This window comes from Numida meleagris, chromosome 13 (genome assembly GCF_002078875.1).
Source record: "Numida meleagris isolate 19003 breed g44 Domestic line chromosome 13, NumMel1.0, whole genome shotgun sequence".
NCBI classification, from domain to species: Eukaryota; Metazoa; Chordata; class Aves; order Galliformes; family Numididae; genus Numida; species Numida meleagris.
The window spans coordinates 6977441-6997135 of NC_034421.1; the positions used below are offsets into that span (position 1 = coordinate 6977441).

Genomic DNA, 19695 nt, shown 5'->3' on the forward strand with positions numbered 1-19695 from the left:
AGTGCTCCTCAGCAGCAGTGTGTGGTTGGGGTCTGAGGGCATCCCTGAGGATCTGAGGGCATCCATGGGGGTCTGAGGGCAGTTCAGTGTTTTTATAATGACCCCTCCATGCTGTTCCCAGTAATTTTTTTCTCTGTCTTTCCAGAGAGCCAAGATTGGCACGGGCTCCAAGGCTGCAGACGAGAAGACGACGAACGCCATTTCTAAGTTCGATAACAACGGGAGCAGAGATCGGATGAAGCTCTCAGATTTCAATTTCTTGATGGTTCTGGGAAAAGGAAGCTTTGGGAAGGTGCGGTAGGACGCATGCGTTTGCACACTCTACACACTTAAAGGTTTTGCGGTGCTGTGAGCTGCAGTGTGTGGCTGCAGCCAGGACGGGAGCTCCGTGGGCTGTGCTGAGCCGGGGTCAGCTCCAGAGGTGCCGGATTTGGCCGCCACAAATGAGACGCTGTGCTCAGGAAACAGAGTTTGTCCTCTGCCTTTGAAGCTCTTTTATTTGGCCTTTTTTTTTTTCCCTTTAATAATTACAAATATACACGAACATTTTAATTAATTTTCCAGCCTGGCTATGAGCGGTAACAGAATTTCATTCTTCCAGTAATTATGTGACTTGGAACCTTCCTTTTTCTTGGGCTCTTGCCAACGTTGCCATGATTTCCATGAGAAATCCCAGCCCTCAAGTTGCTGCTGTGAGTTCCGTGTGGGCTGGGGCCGCGGCACTGCGGTGACAGCCGGGCTGACGCGCTCTGATTAGCGAAGTGCCTTAATTGAAGGGAACGTGGCATGTAAACCTCCTGGGCGGAGGCGGGCAGAAGCACAGGGGGAGTGGTGCAGACTCACCTGCATGGAGTGAAGCACCGTGGTACCACATCCCTCCCCATCCTCCCCTCCCGGTGCGTGCAGCCCCTCTGGAGATGAGCAGAGGCACTTCTTTAGCAAAAGCACCGCTTGTGGTGGAGCCCAGTACTCAGCGCTGCAGCCCGGTGCTGCTGCATTGCTCTGTGCTTTGCGTGCTCGCTGCAGGTGGGTGAGCTGGGTAAGCTGCAAGCACTGTGCTACTCCCAACTCACCAGTGCAGCTCAGCTGCTTGCAGCCGCAGCAGCACAGGGTGCAGCAGCAGCTCACTGGGCTGGCACGTAGGTGCCAGGTGTGCCACGTGCCCTGTCCCCACAGAGCTTAATCCTGGCTCTGAGCAGCAGCCTGTGCTTCTCTCTCCCGCCCTCCCAGCAAATAATCTTTTAAAGTCTCCTGCTTGGCATCTGGAAGCTGTCGTTGTTTTTATTCCCCCTTCTTCCTTCTTTTAATTTGAGAAACATTAACAAACCCTTCAGTCGGCATCACGGCTTATATAAGGGAATGTGTGACAGAAACTGTTCCCTGGAACAGAATGTTATAAATATGCTAATTAGCGCTTATTAAAACCGAATGTTGGGAGATGCAGCCTCAGCCTCACGTGTGCCTGCGCCCCACCAGAGCCGTGCATTGCACTCAGGGCCACCCAGGCACCACCAGTCCTGCAGACCCAGTGCTTCCCCAGGGCCAGCAGAAGGGGAGCAGCAGCAGCTCACTGCCCCCAGTCACCACTGCTGACTTTAAGTACATCCCTGCCAAAAGGGACAAGGGGAAATGGTTTCAGACTAAAAGAGGGGACATTTAGATTGGGCAGAGGGGAAGAAGTTGTTTACGCTAAGGGCAGTGTGGAATGGCACAGGGTGCCCAGAGAGGTGGCAGTGCCCCAGCCCTGCAGACACCCACGGTCAGGCTGGACGGGGCTCTGAGCACTGATGGAGCTGTGGGTGTCCCTGCTCAGTGCAGGGAGTGGGACCAGACGGCCTTGAGAGCTCCCTTCCAACTCAATCCATTCTGTGGTGCTACGATTCAATGATTCTATGGCTACTGCGTCCTACTTTCCTCACTGCTCTGCCACGGCCATGCAGGGTGAGCAGTAGCCACACATTGGCCTCCCTTCCTCTGCACTCAGCATCAGAACATCTCCAGTTATTACGCTGGAGCATTCCCAAACAAATACTATATATTACAGGAATAAATCAAGTGCAATATTAGCTTTTTGTGCACATTCCCCCTCCACCCTCCCCCCCCCAAAAAAAAACAGCCTACTTCCCAGAGAGTGAGCTGGCAGATGGAAGTCCCCCCGAGCCAGGCAGGAGTTGCTGTGGGATGGAGGCTTAGCTCAGGTCTTGTTGCACTCTGGAAGATGGGGCCGACCCCTGGGCACGTGGCTCTGGCTTGTGTCCCTGTCCCCGGGGCTGTGAGTGGTGCCAGCGCTGCCCCCGCTTGGCATGGGGACGGGAGCTGTTCCCGGCTGAGGAACACGGCGCTTGGCACAGCCCGCCCTGGGTTTGCTTTGCTGTAATATAAATAGAGAGGAGTTGAATTCTGTGGCTTGCTCATATTTCTGCAGCTAATCAATCTGTCGCGCTACCAAGCTGTCAGTTGTTTCTGGGGATTTTAGGGTGGTTTTTTTTTCTGATAATTTTGCCTCTGCAGTTATGGATTAGAGTGTGATGGGAGACAATTTTCGTGTCCCATGAACTTCTTCCATCTGTGAGGTGCTGTCCTGTCTCAATGTGGGATGTGGTTGAGGGCCGGCAGCTGGCACATGTGTGCACAGGAGGGGCCCGGACTTGGTTCTGCCTCGCAGTGGTGCACCAACTCCTGGGCATCTGCAGCAGTGAGCTTTGCTTGCATCCCTGCTTCTCTGCAAACCTGCGTGTCCTGCACAGCACTGCTCAAGGCATTAGCGAACCACACTGGGTGAACGCACTTGTCCTAATCTTCTTGTATTTGCAATGCAATGGGTACAAATCTGTGCTGTCATTAGCAGCGTTGCTGAAGCCTGCTCATCAGTGGCTGTTCTTCTCTTGAGACTTCAGCTGTATCTGTGCTGCAGTCACCATAGGAACTGTGATGCCAGCACACTGGAGCTAGCCCGGTACGGCTCAGTGCAGGCTGCCTTGTGCATCTCCATGCAGGTTGCCTCGGGCAGTTTGGTGCCAGCTGGTAGCCCCCGCAGGCCCTGCTGCCCCTGTGCTGCTTGGAAACGGCCCCAGTCTGCTGCTGCTCATGCAGGCTTGGAGCATGGTGTTCGGGTGTGGAAGTTGTTCTCTCAGTGGGCAGTCTCTTCTGCATGCATGTGCGAACTCATAGGGGTGACAGCACCCTGGGTGGCACCAGCCTCGACTTACCCCTCTGGAGCTGCTCACTGTGCCAGCCCAGATGTGCAGAAGCAGTGCAGTAATGTGGTGCCCCACATCCCTCCTGCACATGCACCTGTGCACGCTCACGCTTGGTCCGCCGGGTGCCTCCATGTGGTGTGCAGCACAGCTGGGTGCTGGCAGCTGCACAGAAGCCCTTTTGCCCTTCCTGTGTCAGGGCTGGCTCAGCTGGAACACCGCTCTCATTGGAACATGACACATGAAATGTTCACAGCCCTGCAAGGCCACGAGCAGTTCTTCGCATTAGCAGCGCGCTGGCAGCCTCTGCCCTGGGCTGAGAGTTGTGTCCTGAGCACGTGGGGACGTCGAGGTGTCACTGAGTGCCCCACAGTGCCATTTCCTGCTTCAAGCCCTGTTCTCCAGCAGCTGCTTTTGGCTGTATGTTTGATCTTTTTTACCTCCAGGGAAATTTCCTGGTGTGCTCGTCCCCAAACACAGCTTGTTACCAACAACAACGCGCTCTCTCCCCTGACGGTCTCCAAGCAAAATGTCTGGGAAAGCAGCAGGATGCCTCCTGGCTCCGCTGTGCTCTGCAGTTCCTGTGCTCCTCCCGTGGGCCCCCCCACAGGTCCATCCCCGTTGGTAACAGACACTGGGCTCAGAGTCCTAGTTTTATTTTTCTTGGAAGGGATTATGGATTTCAAGGTACATCCGTGCACTGACAGCACCGTGTGGGATCCACTTACGGCTTCATTTTCTCTCAAACTGCTCTTGGTGGGGCTGCTTTCCCTCTTTGCCAGCCTTGAACTGTCTTTGTCAGGTAAAAATCAGCCCTGCTTTGTGGCACTGTGCACAGTGTCCTGTAAGTCTCAACTGTGTATAGCCTTTGAAGGTAACAGGAGGCAAAGAATTGAAGGATTCTGTTTGTCCAGACCTGCAGAGGAGGCACCCCCCTGCCCCCAGCTTAATGCAAGGCATGGGCCTGGCAGTGTGCTCAGTGCAAAGGACTCAGTGCAAGGGCTGCTGCAGAGCATCACGGGGCTGAGGGCAGGAAGAATGGAGCACTGCTGTGGTCCTGGCCCCAGCATCTTGCTGGGTGCGGCACAGCAGCATCACTCCATACTGCAGAATCTCCACTTCCTTTAAGCATCAGGGAGAAAATAAATCCATTCTTGAAGCGCTGCCGCACTGTCAGCCTGCTCTGAGTGCTGCCGACGGATGGCGGCCGTGTGTGTTCGCTGCAATCCTATTCTCCCCCGTGATGGAAATGTAAATGTCAGTGGCTTTTCCAAAGCGCTTGGCTCTGAGCAGCCCCGGTGCCTTCCTCAGCTCATGACAAGCAGCGTGGCAAGGACACCCACCTGGCACTGGGCCGGAGCCGAGCACGTGCACCAAGCCAAGGAGCAGCCACACATGTTCAGAGAGTGCTGCTTTGTGGGGCTGCAGCTCAGCTCTGGGAGGTGGGCAGCAGTGGGACTCTTGGTGCCATGCCCCTGTGCTGTGCCAGGGCTCACAGTGCTGGGTAGTGAGCGCATTAGCATGATATTTGTTAGGGTTAGGGTTGTTGGATGGAGCGTTCCCAGTACTTTTGGAAGCACCACTGAGAGCTTTCTGTGCTGTTTGGCACCTGAATCACTTTTCATGATTGCAGTGGGAACTGCACAGTGACAACCAGGCTGTGGGTTTCTGACTGCTGGCAGTGGCAGGCTGGGAATGAGGCAGGTACACATTTACCTGCATCTGTTGTCATCTGCCCCGTGCAGGTGATGCTGGCCGAGAGGAAGGGCACAGACGAACTCTACGCTGTGAAGATCCTGAAGAAGGACGTGGTCATCCAGGATGATGACGTGGAGTGCACCATGGTTGAGAAGCGTGTGCTGGCACTCTCTGGGAAGCCCCCGTTCCTGACCCAGCTCCACTCCTGCTTCCAGACCATGGTGAGTGCTGAGATGCCCTGTGTTGTGCTGTGCACATTGGGGTCCCTTGGCATCACCCATCACTGTGGGCAGAAACCCCCTTCTGGAGACCCAGCACTTCCATGTACCAGGGTGATGCCTTCCAGAGAACCAGTGCAGCCCATTGGAGCGCTGACAATGCTGTCCAGCGGGATTATGTTTAATATCATCCCAGAAATTTCATTTACCGAACACGTTCAGTATACTTGTAGGGTGTAGGCTGGCTTTGCAGCAGTCATGGAAATGTGGCAGGGAAGGGGAAGCTGTTTGGCACAGCATCTCTGTGGCATCTGAAGTGAGTCAGCGCTGGATTGCTCTTGGCAGACCCATAGTGGCTTCATGGCAATCGTGTTTGTAATGTAATCAAAATGTACAGCGGGGTGTGTTACCAAATGCTGCACAGAGCACTTGGGTTTCTGGGGCCTCCATCCAGAGCATCCCTCCCAGCCTGGGCTGCACAGTTAAGAGCAGGGCAGGGGGACTAAATGAAGGACTAATTAGAGGAAGAGTTAATTAGAGGAAGGAAGACATTGGAAGGAGCCCCAGGAAGGGACATGTGCCAGCTCCCTGCAGGTCTTGGGGTGTTCCCATGCTGCTGCTAGGTGATGCTCCAGTCCCACGGAGCCGCCCCCTCCCACAGCCGCAGCCAGCACCAGTCCACGTGTCCCCATCCCAGCCGTGGGCTGGCCACCATCTGCCTGCTCGGTTCAGGGTGTTTTTTTCCTGAAGCAGCAGCATTCCCTTCACCGCCCAAATGAGGAAAGCTCTAATTCTGCTTTTAGAGCTCAGCTGGCTGTTTCAAGAGACCGTCCTTTTAATATCCTTCCTTCTTGAAGCTGACGGTGTGTTTAGGAAGCAGCTGCAGACATCACAGCGCGCTCTGCCTTGCCCTGGGGTCACCGTGCAGCCACGTGGCTGCTCCCACCCTCAGCTCCAGGTGCTGCTGCATTGGGGCTGTCAGGGTTGGCACACACAGAGGGCAATGTGCAGAAATCCCCCATCATCTGACAAAGCTGAAATTGCTCTCCTATCCCATCGGTGCCATGTGTTGTACACAGCCCGACTGCCCCTTCGCTGCTGTACAGAAGTGTCACTGCTGCCCCGCAGATGGCCAAAGCAGTGGGCAGTTGAGGGAGTTACTCTATAGCCATCGTTATGGTAATGATCATGTTTGCATATCTTCTAGTTCCATGTCCTCAGTGTCCTAAATGCAGGGCAAGGCTTGTTTAGGAAGAAAATGAAGCGAAGAATGGGAATTATTACGCATTATGTTGTAATACCACAAACGTGAAGCTGTGTTCCAGCCACTGTGCCTTTGCCTAAAGCCGCTGCTTTTCCCTCCACCCCAAAACATCCTGAACCCGTTAGGAGAAGCTGCCACGTCCAGGTCGGTGCTTTTGGCAATTTGCCAAAATGCCATTGCCATTTAACTGGGAGAGATCCGAGGGACGTGGCATCCCCAGGTGACCGCCACCGGGCCCAGCGTGCGCTGCCACGGCTCCTGAGCTCTGCACTGCTAGCACTGTGTGCTGCTCCCTGCGAGATGCTGCAGGATGGGATGCCGCCGCTCTCGGTTTTTTAGTCTGCACTTCTGAGCTTTGTGGGAATACTCGGGTCTTGTTTCTTACCGCGCTGCTCTCTTTGGGGCTTTGCTTATGGCCCACGCTTGTCAGATTTCTCGCGGCATTGAAGGACTGGGCTTCCATCCAGCAGGATTGGTGTTAGCAGGGAGCACAGGAGCTGGAGAGATGCAGCGCTTCATGGGGCCCTGCTCAAGGCTGTGCCTGGCACTGGGACAGCAGGCTGCAGGGAATAGCACTTTAATGAAGACTTCTCAGACCTGTACCTATGTGGCTGCTGTTGTATCTGCCTGCAAAGGAGTGTGATGGTCGAGCCTGGAGCATCAGGCAGGAGTGGCTGCAGGTCCATGTGCACACGAGCTCCACCTGCACTCCATGGGGAGGGCAGCCAGGGTAATTGTATTGCTGTGAAAAATTGGAGCTGTCATTTGCTTCAGCCAATGTTTGTGACCTCTGCAGGTTCCCTACTCTAATAATTCTGCTGCTAATTGTTTGCTTTTTCCTCCAGGATCGCTTGTACTTTGTGATGGAATATGTGAACGGTGGGGACCTGATGTACCAGATCCAGCAGGTCGGGAGGTTTAAGGAGCCACACGCTGTGTAAGTTCGGTGCCCAGGTGTGGTGCCTTCAGGGTGGGTATTTGTGTGCTTGCGTCACATCCCTGTAACACAGTCCAAAGCACAGGCTTCTGCGGTGCACGTCCTGAGCAGAACAAGAGGGGAAGGGAAGGGCAGCAGGAATGAAAGAGGTGATGTGATTCCTTTTCTGGTGCTGAGGGTGCTGCGCCTGCTGCTCTTCTGTGGGACATGTGGCACCTGTGGGTGCCTGAGACAGTGAGCAGAGCCCAGGTGGGTTTAAGCAGCTCAGTGCTCAGGGCACCCTGCAACTCCAGCACAGCAGACCCTTGGTATTCTCTAAAGGAAGCAGCGCTGCTCCTTTTATCCCCTGTGATGACCGGCAACTTTTCAAGCTGCATTGCCAGCACACAGTAACAAACAGCTATAGATCCCAGCTCTCTCTTAATGAGAATCTGTGTAACAAGGAGTGACATCCCCCTGCCAGCCCCCAGCGACCTGACAGCATCCCAGCCTGACGCGGGTGTGCTGTGTCCCTCCGTGTGATGCCGGTCTGGTATCTTCCTGTAGTGGCTGTCGTTATCCTTCGGCCATGCATGTCCTGTGTGTTTCTTGTGGTGCAATTGAATGTGAAAGGTTTTCTTTTTGATTCATCTCCTTTAATTATCGGCCTTCTTACTAAATCTTTCATTGCAGATTCTACGCAGCAGAAATAGCCATTGGCCTCTTCTTCCTGCAGAGCAAAGGCATCATTTACCGGTAGGTGAGCAAGTCCTGGGGACACCATGGGCTGTGAGGGGCTGCAGCCCTGCTCCAAGTGTGTGCCCCAAGGGGAGCAGGAGCCACGCTGTGCTGCTGGGATCTGAGAGGTGCTCAGCTTTGTCCCAGCTTTATAGGACAGAGAGCTCAGCAGAGCGGTTCTGATGCTTCTCTCACCTCTGTCTCACACATTTATCCCCATACAATACCAATGCCGCTGGCAGCAGCAGAGACTGATTCTGAGCTGTGCTTTGCTGCAGGGCACTGTTTTCTTGTTATTAACATTAAAGTAAGCGCTTATGAACGGCTTGTTCTGAGACCTGCAGCGCAAGTCTGTCACTTCCAACTCACACACTGAACCTTCTCTCCCGCTCACAATACATTGTGCAGCTCCCAGGGTCAGTGGGGTGGCTGCTGAGTGGGGACCATGCCCTGGGGCTGGGTTAAGTGTTGGCACTCGGTGCCGCTGCGCTCCCCAGCACAGGGCAGAGCATCCTAATGAGTGTCAGTGTCAGGCAGCACCGCCTGCTCTGCTCTGCAGGAAGGGAACAGCTGCGCTGCTGGGTCGTGCTGCTTGAGAGTGCTCTGAAGATGAAAGAAGTGGAGCAAAGCTGACACGAGGGATGGTTTTTGCCATCAGCTGTTGCAGAGATTCTGGGTCTGCTGGTCCCCAGTGCCCATCTCCTCCTCCAAACCTGAATGCTGACACGTGTGCAGCTGGCTTTGGCCCATCAAGCGCTGTCTGGAAAAAAAGTTAACTTAGAAAACAGCAGGAAGTTGTAAATTGGGCTGTTCCTTTTATCGCTGTCCCTTCTATCGTGCTCTTACTTAACCAAACCAAGCTGGAGTGTGTCTGCATTGGTGCTGCCCTTGTGGCCTCAATGCAGCCCTCAGGCAGGACGCATCCTGCAGGCACCTGGAGCCCTCTGAGTGATGCGTCACTACACAGAGCTGGCATGACACAGAGCACCACACTGCATGGTGATATGTGCCTGGTGATATGCAGATGGTGCCCAAAATGCCACGTGGCTGCTGCTGCAGAACTGCCCTGCAGCCTGGAGGTTCCATCCTGGGCAGTGCTGGGAGCTGGGCCAGGGATTCCGTAGCTGGAGCAGCCTCAGCTGTGGCAAGCTCTGGCAGGGGCAGTAGAGCTAACACAAACAGGCTGTGGATGGGGATCAGAAGCAGCTGATTTGTATTTTCGTGGGAGAGAAAGCACAGGTGATGCAGGGAGTTTTGCTGAGTAGGTGCCTGCTTTGTTGCTGCTGAGCCTTAAGCAGACTTTGATTTTTCATAGGTGCAGCAAAAGCTCTGTGAAGTCTGCCTCGCTGCCATGTGAGAGCACTTTCTGTCATACACTTAAAAGCGATTTGCTCAGTGTGGCATTCCCATGGGTTAAAAGTAAAATGAAGAAGTAAAATAAGCACTTCATGCTGCCAGCTCTGGCTTGTCTGCGCTCAGCTCCCAGATGTGATCCAGGGCACACGGCCGTGGGACAACGCTCGGAGCCATTGCTGTGCTGCACAGCTTCGTGTGGGGCTGTCCATATCACTGCTTTGCTCTGGTTGCAGGGACCTGAAGCTGGACAATGTGATGCTGGACAGTGAGGGGCACATCAAGATTGCAGACTTCGGCATGTGCAAGGAGAACATCTGGGACGGGGTGACCACCAAGACCTTCTGCGGCACCCCCGACTACATCGCGCCCGAGGTGGGGGCAGAAGGCGCGGGGTGGGGAGAGGGGGTCTCTGGGAAGTGGAAGTGCTGGGGCACGTGGTGGGGACACGCTCCATGTCCACAGCTTGGAAGTACCCAGAAATGACTGAGTGCTGGGTTACTGCTCGTGGGTTGTTGCTCATGGGATGGAGCCACATATGACACTTAGCACAGCGCCACGTGAGTGCAGGGTGCTGTCGGATCTGTGACATTCAGGCAGGCAATCATCCCCAGGTGCCTTAAAAGCCTCCCTCTGAAATCCTCTCATTCTGTGGAATTTTCAGTAATGAGATTAATATTTATTCATTGAAATAATTGAGAGAAGAGATTCTCCTCGCTAGGACGGTGAGTTGCACCCATGTGCCACACCACCCTGCATTCTGCTGCAGCCAGAGAGGCTTTTAATTACCAGTTCCAATGTGTACTGCATATCCTCATCCCACCAAGATTAATATTGGTGTCCTATTGCCTCTGTTGCTCACTGTGATTAATACTCTTTCAAAGCAGGACAAATGACCAGTTCTCTCAGTATTTGGCTGGGCATTATCACTTACACTCTTATTTTGTTCTACTTGCTCTATTTTTTTTTCCCCAAAAGAAAAACAGAAAATGAGAAATTAGGATGCAAATCACTACAGTATGCAGGGATCATGCTGGAGGCTGCTGTCAGTAGAAAGGACCTTTGGGGTCTGTAAGAGCCCTCTCCTTTCAGGGCAGCTGGAGCGCAACAGAGAGGAACTTGGAAAGCTCTCGGTGGGGATATCTCTGAGCTCTGACCTCAGCAGGGCATGGGCCAGGCCGAGTGAATATTCTGGTTTTTTCCCTAATATTTAGTGCACAGCTGGGGACTGATCATTATTTTTTAATTCCCACACTCTTTGCCTATCAAATGCTCTGTTTATAATTGCAGTTTCACACCATTTTGGAGTCTCGGTAAATAACTTGTCCTTTTGGCCTGGCCTACAGCTTGAAATCAGTTTGCGTTGTACCAACGGGTTAAAACTGGAGGTGTAATCCCGTGTTTGTGTTGTATTCAGATAATTGCTTATCAGCCTTATGGGAAGTCGGTGGACTGGTGGGCATTTGGAGTCCTGCTCTATGAAATGTTGGCTGGCCAGGTAATTGAATTGTAATTGATTCCTATGGGAAGGTGCTAAATTCCATCGTGAGAATGTGCCGATATGTAATTTGTTTTGTTGCTGGGAAGCAGCGGGGCTCTGGTCTTTGTGGGAGATAGAGCTGTGGTTTGTGGGATGGGAGGTGGGGGACAGGTAACGGGGGATGGGGGGACGTGGGCTGCACTCCTGGCTGCACATCACAGGAGCAGTGGGAGCTCCAGCACATGGACATGGGCTGCCCAGAGAAGTGTGGGGTCCCCATCCCTGGAGGTGCCGGAGGCCGTGGATGAGCCCTGGGCAGCCTGAGCTGGTGGGGGGCAGCCAGCCCATAGCAGGGGTGGGGCTGGGAAATCCCTTCCAGCTTAACATTCTGTGATGCTATGAATGGCACTGAATCTCCCCTTGCCTTGCCCCAGGCTCCCTTTGAGGGAGAAGATGAAGACGAGCTCTTCCAGTCCATCATGGAGCACAACGTGGCCTACCCTAAGTCCATGTCCAAGGAGGCGGTGGCGATCTGCAAAGGGGTAAGGGCTGGATGCTGCATCTGCAAGGAGCAAACTGCTCTGTCTGGCATTGCCAGGGGCAATATTAGGAGCACTTATTCTCTGAAAGAGTGGTCAGCACTGGCACAGGCTGCCCAGGAAGGTGGTGGAGTCACCATCCCTGGAGGTATTTGAGAACCATGGGGATGTGGCACTGAGGAACATGATCAGTGGGCACAGTGGGATGGGCTGGGGTTGGGGTTGGTGATCCCGGAGGTCTTTTCCAACCTCAGTGATTCTATGATTCTGTGACTTGAGGGCTCGCCTCTCCTTGCTGGGATGAAGGTGAGGAGGGAGTTGCAGTGTTTGGATGGCACTTGGAACGTGAGGGCATCTTCCCACAGAGCCTGCTGGCTGGCAGTAGGGCAGGGCTATGCAGCTTTGCATGGATCAGAGATGAGATGAATGTGATTTATAGTTTTCCCAAGTTCAGACACAAAGCCTTCCTGACTTTAAGTATGACAAGTCTCTCGCTTGGAGCTGAAGTTCAGCATTGGTGGGCATCTCCCTTGTGTGAGGGCTGCTCTGTTCTCAGATCTCCTGACCCGCAGTGCCCTGAGCTCCCCATGCCCCAAGTGTGGGCAGGATGTGGCTGTGGCCTGAGTTCCCTTTGCATGCAGTGGAGAGAAGTGCCTCAGTCCTGGTGCTGTGCGCATGGTTGTTGCTTGGCACTGAGCCTCATCTCAGCCAGCCAGTGTCAAGCAGGGCTATAAATATGTGTTTGTGTAGGAATTTAAAAAATGTTAGCTTTTAATAGTTAATACTTAAAACATCTGAATGTTCTATATCTCAAAATAGTGTTTCTATCTACAAACATCACATCTTGTGTTCGGTGCTGCCGCCGCGTTTCAAAGTCCCTCTCTGGTTTTGCCAGATTTCAGAGCTGTGCCACAAACAGGACATCACTTCTCTGTGGGGAGGTGCTGCTGGAAGTGTTCTGAGTCCCAAGGAATAAAGGGCACTGCGCAGTCACCTCCAGCAGAACGCAGTAAAACCCATACCTGAATTTAGGAACCACAGCAGTGACCGAAGAGTTACCCCAAAGTTCCTCACCCTCTCTCATTCCTCCTGGTGTTGGAGTTGGAGCATGAGGGGACAGCCCGCATTTCTGTGGCTGTGCAGGGTGGAGGATGCTGTGTGATGCTGAGATCATCCTGCAGCGCCCGAGGGAGCGAGCAGGGCTGCAGCAGGGACAGATCGTGCTGTCTGCTTTTCTTTGCGTGACACCAGTCACAATCTGAATGCTGGAAAGAGACAAGGAGGGACCGTGATTGGAACGTCTGCTGGGTGTAGCTGCAAAGGCTTTTCTCACTTCTGGAAATGTGAAGCTGCATGGGAAGAAATTCAGCCATGCCCAGAAAGATTGGTGCTTTTTAATCCTTGGGTTTGGGCCGCACGGTGGTTCCCTGTGCACAACTACTGCTGTGGGGAGGTGTGCAAATCTTGTGATGTTCTTTGCCATCACAAAAGTATTCATGAACCATTATTAAGCTGGAAATAAAGTATTTACCTATTCCCCTCAAATACAGAGAAATGTACCTGAGTTCACAACACTGAAGCAGTGTTGCTTGTGTTGGTATCTGGTGGGTCTTTTGGAGGGGCAGAACCAGCCTTGTGTCAGAGACAAAGCAGCCGGAGGAACCTCTCTGTGTGGATGCAAAGGGTCTGATGTTCCCCTGCCATGCTCTCCCATTACAAAGGAATATTGCTGCTCCTGCAGTTCCACACCGTGCAGGTGCCGGTCACCACTCGCTGTCAGTTCAGGCATGGTGTTGTACTGCTCCGAGATGAAGAGCATCTGATGCTGAGAGCTGTGTGTCAGTGTAAGCCAAGGAGCAAGTGTTTGTCTGCCCGGCAAACGGGGTGCGGAGCTAACCAGGACGCAGCTCCCTGGCTGCAGGCAGCACCAATTAGGAGATCAAATGGAGCATTTTCCTTCTCAGCTGTCAGCTCAGGTTTGGTCTGAGGGCTGATGCAGGAGCTGCTGTCCCGGTGGTGCAGGTGCTTGGCCTCGCACCGACCCCTGCGTGGTTACAGCAGCCAGCTCCCATCACACCCTCTCCCTTTGTAGCTCACAGAGCAGCATCTCTGCGTGCACATAGCCTTGGCATAGATAGCAGCCCTTCTCCTTCCCATATGGAGGGTTTCACTGTGCCTGAGCAAAGCAGCCCTTTCCAGGTGCACAGATTGCTGCGAGCACACGCTCCCTCTGACTGCCGGGAGCAGAGGCGTAGCATGGCATGTTTTGCTGCCTGAGGTGTGCAGGGAGGTGTACTCTGAGCGGCGTTCCCACTGCTGGCACTGCCTGAGCAAAGCGCTCGGTGCCTGCAGAGCCACCTGGGTGTCACGGTGTCCCTGTGAGCTGCAGCACACAGTGGGCAGATGGAAGGCTGAGCCACAGCACACAGCACCCACCACCTTCAGGAGTTGAATATCACGGCTGCAGCTGAGCAAAGCGGTAAGGTCCCAGGGACCATCCTGTGTCTCAGCCACAAACACCATTGCAGGTGTCCATCAGCCTCCTTCCTCACCTGCAGGGCCTCAAAGTGTCTGAGGGATGGAGATTAAATCAGCTTGTTCCTGTTCAATGCAAACAAAGCTCAATGGTTACCCCATGTAAGTCAGAAGAATCAGTCTGCCTGTTTATGGGTCCTATATATCAAAACAAATGGTGCCTTCGTGCTCACATGCATAAAAGCACAACAGGAAAACAAGGAAATTTAATTTCTGGATGCACGTATTGAAAACATCAGATCTGTGTGCAATAGTACAGCTCTGCTCAGCTTCACAGCAGGTACACGGAGTAGAAAATCCCATGTGGTTCATTAATCAGGCTGAGCCGCCCCACTTGCGGTGTGCATTGGTGGTGCAAGGAGGAAACTGTGGGTTTAACACCGAGACTTCCACTGAAGCAGATGGCGTGCATACAAAACCACTTCCAGCCCAGAGCAGCAGGTAGGAAATGAATGGCGTTCTGGCTGGGAGCAGCCAGTTGGTACCTGAGCATGGGTTGTGCACGGAGTGACTGCAGAGTAGAGCGGTGCTGGGGGCAGCCCCACCGCCCCACTGAGCCTGTGGGCACAGTGCTGCTCCCCATGCTGCTTCAGGACCAGCGTGCAGCACCAAAGAGCCGAGGACAGACTTCTTTCCGTGTTGGCTGAATGCAAACTAAGCCATTTGCAGCGACAGCCAAATCGCTCCGTCAGTTTATTAGCACATTCCAGGCTCTCGCATTGTTGTCAAAGCCTTGCTTTAGGAAAACCTTATTGAATCGCAGGCGGCTTTTTATGTTCCTGCTCCAGCACAGTGAGATGGGATCAGATTGAGCTGTCAGGATGCTGTCCAGGACCTGTCAGGGGAAGGATGAGTTCCTTGTGTTTCACAGAACCCACGTCAGTGGGCCAGCCATGGACAGAGCCCCATTTTCCAGCAGGGTGGCTGTCAGCTCCACTCCTCCTTCCCATTTGTTAGGTGTGCTTGGTGCCTTCAATGCTTTATAAATCTCCAGACTCTCCTTGTGCCTCCTGACACAGCTCCAACAATGCCCCAGGACATGAATGTTTGCACAGCCGCCCTTGGTTCCCGCAGCCCCTGTCACTTTTCTTACTGAGTAGCATGCGCCTTTTTCTCCATGTTGACTCTTTGGTTAACAACATGTCCCCACCTGCACAGCCCTAGGTCCGGTGAAGTGGGGTCCCCTGGGGTTGACGGAAGCTTTTGAGGGCAGATTGTTCTCCCAAAATGGCTGGTGGCCTTGAACATGAACCATGCTGCAAGCTGAGCGTTCAGCACCCGGGCAGCCCTGTTGGAGTGGTGTTGGCAGGGGGGTGGCAGCACGGCTGTGGGGGCTCCTGGCACAGGGTTACCCATGCCCGCACCCCAGGCACTGCAGCATTGTGGGGACGTCACCTCCCACTGCCAGGGAGACAGCCCTGGGGACACTTGGTGGCACTCCATGTGTGACAGCCGCTGCTTTTTCTCCCCACAGCTCATGACCAAGCACCCTGCCAAGCGGCTGGGCTGCGGCCCGGAGGGGGAGCGCGACATCAAGGAGCACGCCTTCTTCCGCTACATCGACTGGGACAAGCTGGAGCGCAAGGAGATCCAGCCCCCCTTCAAGCCAAAGGCTGTAAGTCCTGCGCTCTGCGCTCCCTTTCCCTCCCACTGTGCAGTCCCCAGCCCCACTCGTGGTGCCCACATGCACTCGTGCAGGTGCTGCCCATCCCCCCGCAGTGTGCAGGGACCCCCTGCGCCTCTGTTCGGGTCACCCTGAGGTTTGGCACCACTGCAGTGAGAGCAGCACTCTGCTGCCGCTGGGCTCTCAGTCTTGCTCTTACAGGGGTAGCAGCACCGCCTGCATCACTCGTGGATTTAATTGCGTCGCAGTGCTCCTCAATGTGCTGTCTCAGGGCTCAGCCTTCCTGTTTTCTCTCTCTAGCTGCACAGGTCTCTCTCATTTTTCCTTAATCTGAACTTTACCATTCAGCTCCGCAGCGCCGTCTGCCCCCAGTGGCACCGCAGCTGTGTTTCCCTCTGCAGCTTCTCTCCCAGGTGAACTCTGGAAGGCCGCAGCTGGTGTGGGTGTGAGCAGAGCGCGGAGCTGCAGTTCTGCATCGGGTGTGCTCAGCAGTGGGGCTGTGTGTGCAGGGAGCACGCTGCTGTAGGGCAGGGGCTGCCAGCAGGGACAGCGAGGTGGGACAGCAGTGGGGCTGTGTGTGCAGGGAGCACGCTGCTGTAGGGCAGGGGCTGCCAGCAGGGACAGCGAGGTGGGGATGCAACTCATACAGAGCTGTGGGTCAGGAAGGATGAGGCCGCTGGTGCTGCAAGGGGCAGGTGGGAGGTGCGGAGCCCCGGAGTGCCCAAGGACTCTGTGCCCTTGCTGGGAACTGAAGCTTTACGGAAAAGAGCAAATGTGGAGTTAACTCTGATTGGCAAGGCTGAGACTGACGGGTATCCCCAGCGATGGAGGTGGGGGCATTGCTGGCTCTCTTAATCCACCATCCTAGACCGCATCTTGGTGCTCAGAGGTGGTTCCCGTGTTTGAGCAGTGTCAGGGTGCTCTGCACTTTTTAATGTCACAAATATCTTTGCAAACTCAGCCCCTGCAAAGTGATGCCTTTGCACAGAGCTGGGGGGCTGCAGACCTCAAAGCCTTCTGCTGCAATGCCCACAGCATCAGCAAAGAGAAAAATGCCCATTCCTCCTTGCCTTGAAACACGGAGATGAGGGCTGCAGGGCACAGCTGGTGTGAGCAGGATGTGCAGAAGCTCTGCTCCCATCGGGAGAACATGAGGAGGCATTGACTGCTACCGAAGCACAGCAGTGCAGAAGGCGTTGGGCTGTGTGCACACAGCTTATGGTGCTGGGGTGGGACCCCGCCTTTGTGCAAATGGTGCAAAGCCGGGAGCAGAGCGGGGCCGAGCTGCTGCCTTGGGGTGCAGGGTGCTGGGCATTCCCTGCTCTGCAGGAGCTGCTCCCAAGGTCAGTAGCTGCTGTTGGCTCTGACCTCCGTGCTCCCTCCCTGCCACCTGCCCCTTCCCCGTAGTGCTGTTCTCCGCGTGCTGTGACACGGTGTTACCGCTTGTTTGTCTTGTCACAGCTGAAAACAATTTAATTCTGCCTAAAGTGCTTTCTCGCTGTTCTTATGTTTTAAAATATGCAGATTTTGTCCTGTTTTAAATGTCTTATTTCTTTAAAAATCCTTTTGATCACGGCCCGTGGAACGGTGCCCATAAGCTGCTGCCTGTCACTGCGCACGTACCGGCTGCTGGCGGGGGAAATGCAGTGTTGGGTAGCAGGGAGATTAATGGGAAGGTAGCACAGCTGGTTCGGGATTTAGGCAGGATTAAGCCAAGCCAGGTACCTGCTGATAGCTGATATTTCAGAGCAATGCATCTGTGCTGCAAAGCGCTGCTCCTTCCGTGCCATCTGTGAGCGCAATCAGAGCAGCACAGAAGGGGAAATGGGGGTTTGGGCGATGCTGGAATATGTCTGGGTGGGAAAGGTGCTGCTCGGGGACCTTTGGCTGCTTGTGCAGCACTGAGCATCCCCTGCAGTGGGCTCCACTCCCGGCTCAGAGCTGCAGCACCATAACCCGCAGCAGGACAGCGCGCAGCCTGTGCCCTGAGCTGGAAATCAATCCCCAGGAGCTCACGCGCTGCTTCGTGCTCTGTGCTTGATTAACCTTTATCACAGAGACGGTAACGAGACAGATCAGGGCCTGAGCTGTCTGTGGTGTGCAGAAACGCAGCGGTTCTGACATGGGGCTGTGCTTGGCTGCTCCCGCACTGGGCTTGTGCATAACAATTCCGTCCCCGGATCCACGGTTGCCCTGGGAAGTGTGCTTCCACTCGCCTGCTCTCTCAGTCTCTCATTGAGATAATTATTGTTTTTGGAACCTAATTATTCCTTTACTTTTCCTAATGCCTGGTGATTTGAGAAGTCTCCTCATGCTGAAAGCACTGAAATCCCATGGCAGAGTACATCATTGCTCACAACAGGACAGTGGTTCTAAAAAATGGCTTTTAATCTAATAATTTTAATAGCATAAATTACTATTCCTCTAATTACTTTGAATTAATTGATAGTGAGCTGCCATTTACAGACCTGGATTTGTAAAAGCTCCAGTTCTGAGGGCTCTCTGAGATTTCCCCCCATCACTCAGCGGTATCCTCAGTGCATTGGGAAAAGTCTTCTCACTGTTAATGGGGGAGGATGGCAGCCAGCCCTACAGCAGCAAACTGTCTCAGCAGCTGCTCTGAGCCCCTGCTTAAAGCACGCTGAGCTGGGATCATTAACCAATCTCATGCTCCCTCAAGGAGCTCCCAGCCTGCATGGGCACAGCCCTGCCCTGTCTCCTCCCAACGCTACTCAATGGGGCCCCAAAAAAGGAGAACATCCAGAGTGCGGCTGCAACGTGGCAGCGGCCCACTCAGCCTTCTTGTCTGCATCTCAGGGATCAATGGGGAATATTTTATGGAGCCTTTTGTCTCTATTTGAAATCAAGCTGAAGCTGATAACATAAAAAGGCTATCTTCAAAACTGACAGGTTTATTTCTGCAGCCAGAAAAAAAAGTCATTTGGTGCTGGCTATAAATATTAGGCAGGACACATTGGGGATTTATGTAAGATAAATTCCCACCCTCCCCCTTTCTCCATTCAGGACGGAGTGATGCCTGTACATTAATACAGTGCTAACGGCGGTTTTTCACGACGTGGTGTTGGATAAACATTAAGATTGGCACAGCACGTCTCTGTCCTTTAAAGAGGAACTTAATTTTAGGAGCAGTGCAAGATGGAGCTGGTGATGTCACACAGTCGAAGCTAAGGGTATGCTGCCCTCTGTGTCCATGGAACTCTATGGATAGATGCAAGTTCAACAGTTTCCCATCTGCATATTCTTGCCTGATTGCACTGTGGTAGGAATTCCTGTTTTGCAATCTGTGTATTAAAATATATTGGCACCCTCCATCCCAATAACTGGCAGCGCTGCCCAGGGATGCGCTTTTGAGTCATTCCAGTAGGGTTTGATGGTGTTAGGATGCACGCTGCCTTGCAGCACGGGGGCTGCCCCACATCTCCCCCACATTTCATGGAGCCCTGTATTTTCTGTATTGCCAAAGCGCTGCAAAGCTTTCAGTGTGTCTTGGCAGTTGATAGGATCTGCAGGTGAGCTGCTTATTAGCAGGTGAACCCCGCGCTGCCGCGTGTTCCTGCACTGATAACCTCGAGCACTGCAGACTCCGCGGTAATCTCGCTCGCACCGTGCTTTATCACAGAACTGAAGGCTGGTGACAGTGTGGCCTAGAAAAGCCCCTGTCGCTTTGTTTCCCGATGTTAGCTCCCAGGCTTTGTGCTGCTGGCAACTTCAATTTGGGGAATTTATTTTCTATTTTGATGTTAAGACGATGGCTTTCAGGAAGGCACTGGGCTGATGCTGACTTGTCAGACATCCAAGGCTTTGCAGGGATCCTGCGCCGTGCTGGGCTGCGTGGCCCAGAGTGCAGACAGGAGCTGTGCTCGGGGCTGCAGCTGCACAGGAGTGCACTGGGGACACAGGCGTGTGAGGGGAGAGCACCGTGCTATGCGGGGAATGGCTGTAGCTGGGGTTACATGGACTCCGATGTCACCTGTTGGACCTTTGTCAGTGAGCTGGGAATAAGGAGCGTCTCACTGTAGGAGTGTGGAAAGGGCTGCCCGGAGAGCACAGCAGCGGAGGCTGCAGGGTGCAGCTGCTGTGTGCCCTGAAGCCTCCTCTCTGACAGCGCCAGG

General features: G+C 53.9%; 1 protein-coding gene across 3 annotated transcripts in view; it reads left to right on the forward strand.

Annotated features, from left to right (window-relative positions):
* The window catches only part of PRKCB (protein kinase C beta), a 79020-nt gene that overhangs the window by 50941 nt on the left and 8384 nt on the right, over positions 1-19695 (forward strand). For all 3 annotated transcript variants that reach the window (XR_002443104.1, XM_021411436.1, XM_021411435.1), the window contains exons 9-16: positions 146-292; positions 4943-5116; positions 7223-7314; positions 7987-8049; positions 9621-9759; positions 10802-10882; positions 11299-11406; positions 15413-15553. Coding sequence is in view for 2 of the 3 variants with exons in the window: in XM_021411436.1 (XP_021267111.1) it covers positions 146-292; positions 4943-5116; positions 7223-7314; positions 7987-8049; positions 9621-9759; positions 10802-10882; positions 11299-11406; positions 15413-15553 (945 nt within the window). In the remaining variant the exon portion in view is untranslated. The remainder of the gene's footprint in view (positions 1-145; positions 293-4942; positions 5117-7222; positions 7315-7986; positions 8050-9620; positions 9760-10801; positions 10883-11298; positions 11407-15412; positions 15554-19695) is intronic.